This window comes from Coregonus clupeaformis, chromosome 1 (genome assembly GCF_020615455.1).
Source record: "Coregonus clupeaformis isolate EN_2021a chromosome 1, ASM2061545v1, whole genome shotgun sequence".
Lineage (NCBI taxonomy): Eukaryota > Metazoa > Chordata > Actinopteri > Salmoniformes > Salmonidae > Coregonus > Coregonus clupeaformis.
In genome coordinates, this window is record NC_059192.1 from 64,587,074 (window position 1) to 64,600,710 (window position 13,637).

Below are 13,637 nucleotides of genomic sequence, written 5' to 3' on the forward strand. Positions count from 1 at the left end.
ATTTAAAAAACTGTTTGCTGCTAAGGTTCTTAGCCAGAACTAAAAGACAATACGTTTACTCAATAAGCAGGTAAAGGTTACATAAACATGAGACTGAAGGTGTTAACACACAAATCCCCTGTTCCTGTGTTAATGAGGGGTTTAATTGATGCAAAAAATAAACCAAATAGCATCGTAAACAAAGCCTAGAGCTGGGAGCCCTTTTCTGTCCGAAGCTTGCATCACTTGTGGAGCTCCTTTTTTAATTAGGGCATGAATGTTTGTGTGTGTGCGTGTGGTTTGTTAGTCTAACCCACAGGGAAGAGGGAGCTATCTAGAATCCCTATGGGACAAGTGAAATTAGAAAATCTACCATGTTTCAACACTCGATTTACGTCATTCCATTAACGTAATTAATTGACTTTCTAAGAGAATATTCCCTTGGCTTTTATAATTGCAAAATAATGCAATGTTAAAAAGACGGATATGTGAAGCAGGAAACACAAATAAACAAACACATTGAGATAAAGTGTTTGAGGTAAGTGTAAGAAAGTACCCATTGATGTCAAATATTTTTCCTAATAAATACCAGGAAAATGTAGCAACCAAAATATTTCTTTCCCTCTCTCCTGTCTGCTCTGCAGCATCACCTGTTGCCCTCCTTACTGTCAGTCTAGACAGTCTGTCTGCTGACACTAAACACCCTGGAGCAACGCTGATTCACTCACTCTGACAGGGCTTTTCACACAGCTCTCCAAACACATAGTGTTGGCTGACAGAGAGGTGTGTGTGTTTGTGCTTGTGTGTGTGTGTATGTGTGTGTGCAGACAGAGGTTATGTAGTGACTGGGAGGCTTGTGCAGCTGTCTAGAGTTTCAGACAGTGCCACCTAGAGAGCAGCCTTGCCTGGGAAGAGGAAAGTGGAAACTCTGTGACAGGCAGAAGAGACGAATAAGAAGAAATCACTGCATAACCACATCGATGTTAAAGCCGGATGTGATGTGATGATTGCTGCTGCTGGTGTGTTCTGTAACAAGGGCTTGCTTGGCGTGGCGCTAAGCTAGCTATGATCCACCTTCTATTCATGGGCCTAATTGGTGTTTACTGTCAAGCTGATTGCTGTGTGATGTGTTTACGTGCCTTCTCCCAACAAGGAAACAAGAAACAGCTAAATCAGATTAAATCACTGATTGTGTTCACAGTAAGCTGAGGTAATAGGAGTTATACCATGGTTATCATGGCATAGTTCAGAGAGACACGGGGACAATTTTAAGTTATTATGAAGCGTTGCTTTTTCTGCAAAGTGAGTCACTCTCAAATTGACAGCAGAATCTGTCTAAAGCAAAGCCAAGCTGCCAAAGCACAACATTGTCACAATGTTGCCAAAACGTGGTGGCGGCCGGTGGCGGTGATTCACTCACTTGGCATCCTGTAGAAGAGGCGTTCTCCAGCCCCATCGTTACTCTGGAGGAACTTGCTGTCGATGGACCAGTCCAGGTGGGTGATGAAGCTGGAGGACTTGTTACACTCGCCCACCTTCTTGTAGCGCTGTGCCACGGCGTACACATCCACCAGGCCGTCATTGGAGCCCACAGCCAGGTAGCTGCCATCCGGAGAGAACTTCATCTCATGGATCACCTCCTTTCTGTCTTTAATGTGCACCACCTCTGTCATGTCCCTGGTAGGGAGAGAGGAGGGGGGAAGGAGGGGGGTAGGGGGGAGAGAGGGGGGGGAGAGAGGAGGGAGGGGGGAGGGAGGGAAGAGAGATGGAGGGGGAGAGAGAGAGAGCGAGCGAGAGAGCGAGAGAGAGAAAAGAAGTGTGAATCCCTTGGCTCTACGCAGGAGGCTCGCTGGTAGCTCATCTATCTAACTAACAGTGAGCAGCAGCAGATGGACTGGGCCCATTCATTGTCATAATGACTCTGAGGCCAGCTGAAACACTGAGAGGGAACCTTGCCACTAAACTCATCTTCCTGCTGTCTCTCTCTGCGGAGGAGGCATTACAATGAAACCACCACAGTCTTATCACACCTGCTGCGCCCACCCAAAAGCAATTCCGCCAGCCCAGACTTGATTAACTCATTTTTCATGGGTCATTTTAGATGGGGACATAATTATGTTTTTCTGTCTAAATTGCTCTCTGGTAATGTTTATGTTGGTACGATCACAAAGGGGGGAAAGTATGTAATCACAGGATGTATAGACAGTATGGCTTCGTATTCTTATAATGTGCTGGAATTGTGAATCATAGTGCCAGTGATGTTTGTCCCTTATCCTGACAAACTCCTAATGATTAGATATGGTGAACAGTAATCATAGGGAATAACCTATGGGGAATATCTATGTATACAGTGCAGTATGTGGCTCAAAAATCAGCCAACAGCTAAAACCAACGATGAAGTAGCTAAAAAGTCAAACCCTTTTAAACGCACCGGCTCTCAGTCAAAATCATACAGCACAACACAACACAGCCTCAGGCAACATAAATTCAATACAATCATAAAAAGCTGCTCCTGATGCTGTAAGCCCGTTCATTTCTGATAGACTAAATGCAAATCAGGAGCGCTATTCACTTCACAGTGCAGCGTGGGGATTAGCCACTTCAAAACGTATTGATTAACAGCACTGCGGACCAATTTACTATAACCTAATGGAAAGTGCCAGCATACCCACTGAATCTGCTGGGGAGTAAATTAAACTGGGGCCTTCAGTCAGGCTTTAAGTAATGAATTCAGCATCTCAGTAGAAGGCTGTTAAAACCGGAGGTTTTGGCCCATGGTGGTACTGTAGGCTAGGTTGCATAACTTTATGGCCCTTCTTTACAAGATGTATCTGAAGAGTTTGATGCTGGAAATACTTTTGCCAGCTTTGCTATAATTCAAGTACTTATGAAAGCTAACTAACCATAGTAAAAAACGTTCCTTCATTTTCCTAAATGAAATTATTTTCCTAAATGACCATTTGACCACTCCCTGAGCTTCCACTGGGGAAAAGAGCACTTAAGGTAAATTCACACACTAGGGAGACGGAGCGTAGCACAGTGTTGCAATGTCATTTTTTGCATTGATAACCAAATATAAATAATATCAGCGACTTTTCAAACAGTAATCCAAACAACACAAATCCACCCAAAAAGGTATTTGGTTTATAGGTAATAACTAGGGATTCCAGGCTATTGTGAAATGGTAGAACCTGCTGTAGCCAACTAACGTTACCTAGCCATGTGCTTTTTCTCCATGACCAAAACATGATGTTCTATTTTTAGCTGATATTGTAATGAATACACAAGCAGCATATCAAACTGGGATAATGTTTTAGGTTACACCAGCAAGTATATGAATATTTAGCAGGGCATATCTTTTAATTATACATTTGATTATTTCACATGGAGATGTGGGAAGCTAAAAAAGCTAGCTAGTTTGCTATGTTTTTAGCCAGGCTAAAGCCTGCTAGCCAGGCTGCCAGCTAGCTACTACTGGCAAGGGAAGGTGACTTTCCTTGCTTTCACAAAATGTAAATATCACCCCCTTGTGAATGGGAGTGGGACTGGTGAGGATATTATGTTACTAAAAGGTGTCCACTGCTCCAAAAATCCCACTCCACCCACGCGCACGCACGCACTAGATCAACGGAGTGAAGCTTGTAGTAACCTTTAAGGTGGGTTATAGGAGATGCGTGAACCTGGAGCAGTAAAGGGGGGAGGTGATGGTCCTATACCCGATAGGAGAGTCTATACTAAACACTGAGCTCTAAAGCAGATTGTGAAAGGAGTGCTTGCTGTCCTAAAGATGAGTCTAAGGACTACAGGTGTGGGTAGTGGTGCCTGTATTTGGGAACTAAATGTGCAAGACAGTTCGTGCTGTACTGCACTTGCCTCTAGGGACTAAAGGTAGGTAGTGATATGGAAGGTGGGAGTTTGTTTTACCTGACACTAGGACCTAACAGTGTTCGTTAGTGGATGTTTTCTGTAACTGTGAGCTACAGGTGTGTGAGTGAGTGGGTGTTAGTTTAACTGACTCTAGGGACTAAAGGTAGGTAGTGAAGGTACATTTTAGCAGTACCTGACTCGGAGCACGGTAAAGGAGCCGTCCTTCATGCCCAGAGCGAGCTGAGAGCCATCGTTGCTGAAGGCCACACTGCGGACTGCCTCCTCCATGTTACAGCGAGCTATCAGGGCATGGTCCGCCAGGTTCCACAACCTGAGAACACCACGCACGCACGCACGCACACACACACACACACACACACACACACACACACACACACACACACACACACACACACACACACACACACAGTCGTAACCAATCAGCACAGTTTCAGCTATGGACATTGCTTCTGTAGCCACAGCCATAAGAATGTATTAAGAGAGGAAGATATCAGTAGCAGCTAAGTGACTTAGACAGATGTTTTAATGAGCTAGTTACAGCTGCAGCGTGTGGTCTTGAATTAAGGGTTAAACTTTATTTTAACGGTCCGTAAATAAACCATTTATAAGGCATTTACAAAAAGGTTGCATACCGGTTAGGGTTAGGTTAGGTTAAGGGTTAGGATTAGGGTTAGATAGTGCTCACTTTAGATTAGGCACTGCAAAAATACTTTACTTATGATAAATAGATGGTTTATAAATGTGGGTGTAATGATTAATTAATGGTTTATTATGGACCGTTAAAATACAGTGTTACCGGGCCCACAGAGAGCTCTGTCTCTCCTGGTAGAAAGGGGTTGTGTGGGTCTGTGTGTGTTGTGGAGGGACTGATCCTGTCCGACGGATAGCAGGCATGTGGCCTCATTATCAATTATCTGTCCCCTGCACAGGCTGGCACTGTGACTTTTCTATAGCTAGCTCTGAACTCTGGGCTAGAACTGTCTCGGTTAGAAATGCGTAGAACAGTGTCTTACAAACTAACGGCTGTCTGAAAGAGAGGAGAACCAGTGAACCAAGCAGGACGAGTAGTACTACTGGTCAGGGTTCACTGAGTGGATGTAATTAAGATGAAAAGTCTGGATGAAGTGGTAGATTAAAATAGAATGAACAGGGATGGTGGCCTGGGTAAACTGAGAAGGATAAATTAGAGACGAAAGCTCTGATGATAACTACTGGGTCTATGAAGACGCTAGTGTAAAGATGCTCCTGAGGAAGCTGATGTACGAGCTAAATTGCTGCTGGAATTAAGACTGACCGTACAGATCGGTCATCACTGCCAGTCACCGCAAGCGGTTTCTTGGGGTGGACGTCCAGAGCCCAGAGCTCTCCCTCACAGTGACCCTGCATGATGAGCAGAGGCTTGTCTCTGTCCCGAACCATCACCTCAAAGATCTCACTGTCCTGCGTCCCCGCCAGGATACGGTCTGCCCTCCAACACACACTACGAATAGACAGCCCTGAGAGAGAGGGAGGAGGGAGAGGAAGAAAGAAAGAGGGATAGAGAGATGGATGAGAAAGACACCGCAAATAATGAATGCTCTGTCATGTATAACAAAAGAGGTGGATTGAATGCAATCACACCCGTTCTTCAGCAGGTGATGAAGGGTAGCATCTAATCCACTTCAATGTGTATTACACTTCAATCCAGAGTTAGAAACTATTACATTCAGACAACTTTCTGGTGGCGAGTTTTTCCACAGAGTGATGCGTGACTAATGCAGGTGGACTTTCATTTGAGGAGAGAGAGATGAAGCAGAAAACTCTATAGAGGGAGGAACAGATTGAGCTACTACAGTGAAGGCATTTCAAGCAAGCAAGACATCAGCAAGACATCCCCCAATGCAAGACATCACCCAATGCCCCTCATCAATACTAAATAGTCTCTAACTGAGTCAGGAAAAGCACAGCTACAGATCCTCAGACTCTTCCTAAAACAACATCTCACTAACATTACACGCAAAAATACCTGGCAACCAGAAACCAGCTATAGCCAATGTACAGATGTAGGATCTTCATTTTAGCCAGTTTGCTACAGCAGGAAAATAATCCTGTAGCAACAGGAAATGTGAATTATTATGTGAATTATAATTAATGTACATATTTGTAGGGGTTGATACATTTTTCATTAGGGCAAATCAAGTCTGAAATTTCAAAATGGAAATGACAAACTTTAGAAGCCTTTTTAAAACTCAAATACAATACAAAAGTGATCAAATTAAGATCCTATGTCTGTGTAGGCAAACAGGGGACCTGGCAACCAAAACCAGTCTCATAATCTGTGTGTATGGACAGAATACATAGCAACCGGAGTAACATGAACTAGAGTTAATTGGCTGCACAATACACTTCAGATTTGACACCCTGGGGGAATAACCATTTCAAAAAAGTAATTAATGTGGATTCTTATCTCAGATTTCCTCTCACTAAAACTGATCCGTAGTTGGGAATCAAACCTTCACTGGGACTCAAAACTTTCAAGAACAGATGTAGGAAACCCTTAATACGGAGGGTACAAAAATCATTGGGAGCACTTTCTAATCTAGAGCCACAAGCTGTTATGAAGGTTTATGGCATGTCTACTCATTTGTGTTCGGAAAAGTTGAACATTATACCTTTTGCATAAGATTGATTTAAACCCAATCAAAATTCATGTTACAATATTTATTCCTAAGGTCTTTGACCGGCCACCAAACACCCAACAATGCCATTATCTAATCCCAGGGTGTACCTGTTGTCTGTGGGGCTTTCAGAAAGGCCACAGCCTTCAGATATTAGTATTCCCCACCCCTAGGGCTGGCTGGGGACACAGAACTTTACTCTGCTTTAACCAGCCCCTAGCTACCACAAACAGCCAGGCAGCCACCGCTCAGAACAGAGGATGAGAGGAAGGGAAGAGAAAAGAGACTCATTGATAATACATGAGTGCCACTGATGGTTTCCTCAATTTAACAGGAGGCATAGAGAAAAAGGAATCCACAAAATAAGGCTATGGAAAAGGGGAGTTTACTAAATGCCATCTGTCAAAGGTTTAGAAAAATGTTTTATCTTAACTTCTTTATTCTGTTTTATCCATACAGCACAGTCAAACTCTCTCAGGCCCCTAGAATATAACAATATTTTGTTTCTCTGTCTGATTGGACTAACATGGCCTGCTCTGGCTCATATGAATGGAAATGGATGAGTGGCATATTTGATCTAATCTGTCTCTCTCTATCTGTCGGTCTCTCTCTGTCCTCTGTATCTGTTCCCAGTCAACAGGTGTCAGTGATACATCCACAGGGACAGGCTAATAAATCATCATGGCAGGGCTCTCAATGAGCTAAACACACATCGGTCTCTATTAGGCAGCACACACACACTGACTGAAGTGACCTACACATACTCCCTAGTTACAGTATGTTAACCCATGTACACATACATCAGTGTCTGGATCGACCTGCTCACACACCCCTGCAACAGAAGCGTGACCCTTCTATAGACAACCCTGTGAGCTTAGATGGATCTCCTCATAAGGATGTGCCTCTCATCCTCTCCATCACCCAGCTACCCTAATTACCCATGATACCCCAGGGACAAGCACAAATATGCGGACTATGACATGGTTTGATCAGCCTGTGGCCCCGTGTTACTCTGGCGTCCCCCACGGACCTGTGAAGGGCCTGCCTGCTAATGCACACAGCTTAGACTCTGTGATGTTTAATTGATCAGAGGGCTAACGCTCACCAACCATTTAGCACCATGCTAACTTCACACCTGCTCCTGTCTATCAATTAAAGTATTGAGTACAGAATAGGGCTGGAAATTGCCATTAACCTCACGATGCGACATTATCACGATAATTCGTTTTGCTCAGTCATGGAAATAAAAGTGCTGAAAACATGTTGGCTCACTTTTGAAAAAGAAGATGGAGAACAAGCTATAGGATTAATTATTTATTTTTTGCCGCAGGTACAGCCGACGAGCGCTAGCTAACGCTACCTAGCAACAAACAAAAACACGAAAGTATCAATGTATACTGAACAAAAATATAAAACGCAACATGCAACAATTTCAAAGATTTTACTGAGTTACAGTTCATACTGTATATGGAAATCAGTTAATTGAAATAAATGCATTAGGCCCTAATGTATGGATTTCACATGACTGGGAATACAGATATCTTAGGGGCAAAAAAGGTAGGGGCATGGATCATAAAACCAGTCAGTATCTGGTGTGACCACCATTTGCCTACTGCAGCACGACACATCTCCTTCGCATAGAGTTGATCAGGTTGTTGATTGTGGCCTGTGGAATGTTGTCCCACTTCTTTTCAATGGCTGTGCGTTGCTGGATATTGGCGGGAACTGGAACACGCTGTCGAACACGTCGTTCCAGAGCATTCCAAACATGCTCAATGAGTGACAAGTCTGGTGAGTATGCAGGCCAGAACTGGGACATTTTCAGCTTCCAGGAATTGTGTACAGATCCTTGCGACATGGGGCCGTGTATTATCATACTGAAACATGATGTGATGGTGGCGGATGTCTGTAGCATATGCCTGCCCATACCATAAACCCAGAATGTTGACATCAGTAAACCACTCACCCATACGATGCCATACATGCTGCCTGCCATCTGCCCAGTACAGCTGAAACCGGGATTAATCCGTGAAGAGCACACTTCTCCAGTGTGCCAGTGGCAATTGAAGGTGAGCATTTACCCACTGAAGTTGGCTACGATGCCGAACTGCAGTCAGGTCAAGACCCTGGTGAGGATGACGAGCACGCAGATGAGCTTCCCTGAGACGGTTTCTGACAGTTTGTTCAGAAATTATTTGGTTGTGTAAACCCACAGTTTCATCAGCTGTCCGAGTGGCTGGTCTCAGACCATCCCGCAGATGAAGACGTCGGATGTGGAGATCCTGGGCTGGCGTGGTTACACGTGGTTTTGCGGTTGTGAGGCTGGTTAGATGTACTGCCAAATTCTCTAAAACAACGTTGGAGGCGGCTTATGGTAGAGACATTAACATTAAATTATCTGGCAACAGCTCTGGTGGACATTCCTGCAGTCAGCATGCAACTGCCCGCTCCCTCAAAACTTGAGACATCTGTGGCATTGTGTTGTGTGACAAAACTGCACATTTTAGAGTGGCCTTTTATTGTCTCCAGCACAAGGTGCACCTGTGTAATGATCATGCTGTTTGATAAGCTTATTGATATGCCACACCTGTCAGGTGGATGGATTATCTTGGCAAAAGATAAATAAATGCTCACTAACAAGGATGTCAATTTGTGAATGGAATATTTCTGGGATCTTATAGTTTAACTCATGAAACATGGGACCAACACTTTACATGTTGCGTTTATAGTTTTGTTCAGTATAATATCATCCAAAATAATATCGCAAAATGTTACTGTATCGATTTTTTCCCCCTTCACAGGTAGAGAGAACCAACATGGACGTCCAGTTTTTCTCACATTTCATCTGTATATATTCTGGGTTACAAACGGCATAACCACATTTTGACAAGCATGCAAACAAAGAGGTGAATACCAGAAAGAAATACCCAAAAGAAATTGCAACTTTTCATGAGGCCATTGACTTGTTTGGGATGATCAGAAGTAACTTTAGCATCAATAGCTTATGCAATTGGCTTTTTAATGAGAACCATAATATATTATCACCAAGAGCAGTAGTTACACCAGGTTCATGAGGCATACCTTTATACCCCTGCTCAGCCTCCCGAAGGTCGATCTTGGTGATAGGCTTGAAGTCCACATCCCAGAGCCTGACACAACCGTCACGTCCCCCCGTGGCGAAGCCCTCTTCACAGGCATACATGCTGAAGATCCCAGCCTACACACAGTGCAGTCAACTTTAGTCATAGGCAGGGGGATTATCAAACTGTTCTGTGCATAGAAAAAGGTACTTGGAAAGGAATATGATAGGAATGTGGGTCAAAAAGTCTATTTCTGTATTGGAGACACAAAAAGGGGGCAAAATCATTATTTTCAATGCTTTTTAAAGGCCTTAGAGATTTACAAAGAAGGTTTCAGGGTAGGGATGCAGAGGGAGGGAAGGGGAATTGAGTAAGGAGAATTGAGTTGCTTCAGTGTAGGGGTGTAAGAGATTATAGGCGTTTAGAGTGCGTATTTCACTCACCCCATGAGCGGCCTGCACCGTGCGTAAAAGGTTCAGTCCTTTCCACACGTAGATATCCCCATTCAAAGCCCCAGAGTATGTGACATCATCTTTAGCCGATGCAACACACAAAATGGTCTGTAGATCGCCCGTCTTCCCGAATATCCCCCGTTTGGGCGTCAACGCATTGCCACAGAGAGCCCAGAACTAGAGACATGGAGAAGGGGAAGCGAGTGAAAGATGGAGAAGGAGAGATGAGACAGGAAATGAGAGAGAAGTACAAGTAGGCATAGGTAGGGGAAGGAAAGGCGAAGCAAGATAATTAGAGAGGTGAAGAGAAAGGTGGATAAAACAGGCAATGGGAGGAGAGGTAGAGAGAGGAAAGAAAAAATAACATAAGGTGGATAATGACAGGAAAGGATAGAGGGAAGAGAGAGAGAACATGAGCTCAGAGATCAGCTGCTGTCACAGTGCGTTTGGAGAACCGTTGCTCTAAATCACGACTGTTCATTTGCCAGCCTGATCACCTCAGGGTAGATAGCATGGGGCTTATTTCTAATAAAGCTCACAGCGGTCAGTTAAGAAGATTCCATGTCCATGAAAGCAGTTTTATGGCCAAAGGGCACAATAGGCTCAATGATGTATGTCTCACACCATAACTTGATATATATAAATATATTTACACATATATATATATATATATATATATATATATATATATATATATATAAACAAAACAACAAGAAAAACGATTCTCCATTGCTACTGTTTGTGAGGCATACACTACCAGTCAAAAGTTTGGACACACCTACTCATTTAATGGTTTTTCTGTATTTTTACTATTTTTTACATTGTAGAATAATAGTGAAGATATCAAAACTATAAAATAACACATATGAAATCATGTAGTAATCAAAATATATTTTATCTTTGAGATTCTTCAAATAGCCAGCCTTTGCCTTGATGACAGCTTTGCACACTCTTGGCATTCTCTCAACCAGCTTCATGAGGTAGTCACCTGGAATGCATTTCAATTAACAGGTGTGCCTTGTTAAAAGTTAATTTGTGGAATTTCTTTCCTTCTTAATGCGTTTGAGCCAATCAGTTGTGTTGTGACAAGGTAGGGTTGGTATACAGAAGATAGCCCTATTTGGTAAAAGACCAAGTCCATATTATGGCAAGAACAGCTCAAATAAGCAAAGAGAAAAGACAGTCCATCATTACTTTAAGACATGAAGGTCAGTCAATACGGATAATTTCAAGGACTTTGAAAGTTTCTTCAAGTGCAGTCGCAAAAACCATCAAGGGCTATGATGAAACTGGCTCTCATGAGGACCGCCACAGGAATGGAAGACCCAGAGTTACCTCTGCTGCAGAGGATAAGTTCATTAGAGTTACCAGCCTCAGAAATTGCAGCCCAAATAAATGCTTCACAGAGTTCAAGTAACAGACACATCTCAACATCAACTGTTAAGAGGAGACTGTGTGAATCAGGCCTTCATGGTCGAATTGCTGCAAAGAAACCACTACTAAAGGACACCAATAAGAAGAAGAGACTTGCTTGGGCCAAGAAACACGAGCAATGGACATTAGACCGGTGGAAATTTGTCCTTTGGTCTGGAGTCCAAATTTGAGATTTTTGGTTCCAACTGCCGTGTCTTTGTGAGACGCGGTGTGGGTGAACGGATGATCTCTGCATGTGTATTTCCCACCATAAAGCATGGAGGCGGAGGTGTGATGGTGTGGGGGTGCTTTGATGGTGACACTGTCAGTGATTTATTTAGAATTGAAGGCACACTTAACCAGCATGGCTACCACAGCATTCTGCAGCGATATGCCATCCCATTTGGTTTGGGCTTAGTGGGACTATCATTTGTTTTTCAACAGGACAATGACCCAACACACCTCCAGGCTGTGTAAGGGCTATTTTACCAAGAAGGAGAGTGACGGAGTGCTGCATCAGATGACCTGGCCGGCACAATTCCCCGACCTCAACCCAAATGAGATGGTTTGGGATGAATCGGACGGTAGAGTGAAGGAAAAGCAGCCAACAAGTGCTCAGCATATGTGGGAACTCCTTCAAGACTGTTGGAAAAGCATTCCAGGTGAAGCTGGTTGAGAGAATGCCAAGAGTGTGCAAAGCTGTCATCAAGGCAAAGGGTGGCTATTTGAAGAATCTCAAATATAAAATATATTTTGATTTGTTTAACACTTTTTTGGTTACTACATGATTCCATATGTGTTATAATTTTTTTTTGATGTGTTCACTATTATTCTACAATGTAGAAAATAGTAAAAATAAAGAAAAACCCTTGAATGAGTAGGTGTGTCCAAACTTTTGACTGGTACTGAATGTATTTACATATTTATTGTAAACTGAGGGCTCTTCTGTAAGTTCAGTGTTGTGTGTGTGTGTGTATAGTAGGACACAGCCCTTCCGGAGGGGAATGACAGAACAGATTACTGCTTTTGACTGAATAGAAACTGGCGTCCTCCAACTGCTCTTCACGCGTACCAATTGAAAACAATATGCCCCAGTCCCCCTAACACCACTTTCTCATTCTACTGCTAGAATATCTGATAGCGCCAATTTACTCCTCCACTGACAACATGTCAAACTGTTTATGAGGTTGTTCCAAAAGCAGCTTTTAACAACAACCGTATAAACGTATTACATGTTAAATAACTTGAAAATAGACTGATGCCGGCTGCACTGGGTCAGGGTAACCCATCTCAACATTGATAGCTCCCCATATGTTATTTTTGAACTTGGCTCAAGTGTTATGTATGAACTGACTGGACAGCACGGAGCATACTGTGTTGTTATTGTGAAGCTCACCTTTATGTGCTTTACCCCACAGCTCACCAGCCGGTTCTGCTGAAAGGGATCCCAGGATATATCGAAGATCTGAAAGACAGCCAAGCCATTAACACACATACATTTCCTCTCATTCACACAGAAAGTCATGCCACACACACACTGTGTACTCAAATACACACTCTACAACTGAATCAATACACAACACACACATACACAAATGCCAACATGCACACAGCACACACAAAAGCCTACCCTGTCTGAATGTCCTGTCGCAGTGGCCAGTATCTTTCCTTTCTTCCAGTCCCAAACACACACTGTATTTTTGGCATCCAGCCCCACAGAAGCCAGCCGCTGAAAATGACAAAAAGGGGAAACTATTCATTCATCTGCAAAGAAAGGAGGGAGACTGTTTCTATTCAATGTAGGAAGATGAATACATATTCATTCATGTACTGTAAATGGAGGAAAATAGTCATATTTTCATAATCAATTAAGGAGACATAGAGTTGTTCTATGTGACAGCTATAGAGATGTTATAGAGAGTGCACAGGCAGTGCAGACATGTGCAGATAATACAGTAAGCACTATTGAAAACGCCTTCTGTATTTTATCACACTCGCTGTAGAGAGGAAAGGAATGCAAATTGTTTCCAATTAGTCTGGCGGCAATTACCATTCAGCGAGTTAATTGTTAATTACCCATTTTATGACTCAGACAAAGGAGCAAGGCATTTAGGAACATTTGGACAACCGTCTCCGTGCAATATTTTTAGGGTGAATATTGGGATGAC

The 13,637-nt window shown here is 43.1% G+C and overlaps 1 protein-coding gene across 5 annotated transcripts in view; it reads right to left on the minus strand.

Moving 5' to 3' along the window:
* Positions 1-13,637, minus strand: part of LOC121571813 (echinoderm microtubule-associated protein-like 6) — an 88,310-nt gene that overhangs the window by 40,925 nt on the left and 33,748 nt on the right. For all 5 annotated transcript variants that reach the window (XM_045222283.1, XM_045222270.1, XM_045222276.1 and 2 more), the window contains exons 3-9: positions 13,100-13,198; positions 12,866-12,934; positions 10,048-10,233; positions 9,606-9,741; positions 5,162-5,363; positions 4,040-4,177; positions 1,400-1,656 (exon numbers count right to left, since the gene is read on the minus strand). In XM_045222283.1, coding sequence (XP_045078218.1) covers positions 1,400-1,656; positions 4,040-4,177; positions 5,162-5,363; positions 9,606-9,741; positions 10,048-10,233; positions 12,866-12,934; positions 13,100-13,198 — 1,087 coding nt within the window. The remainder of the gene's footprint in view (positions 1-1,399; positions 1,657-4,039; positions 4,178-5,161; positions 5,364-9,605; positions 9,742-10,047; positions 10,234-12,865; positions 12,935-13,099; positions 13,199-13,637) is intronic.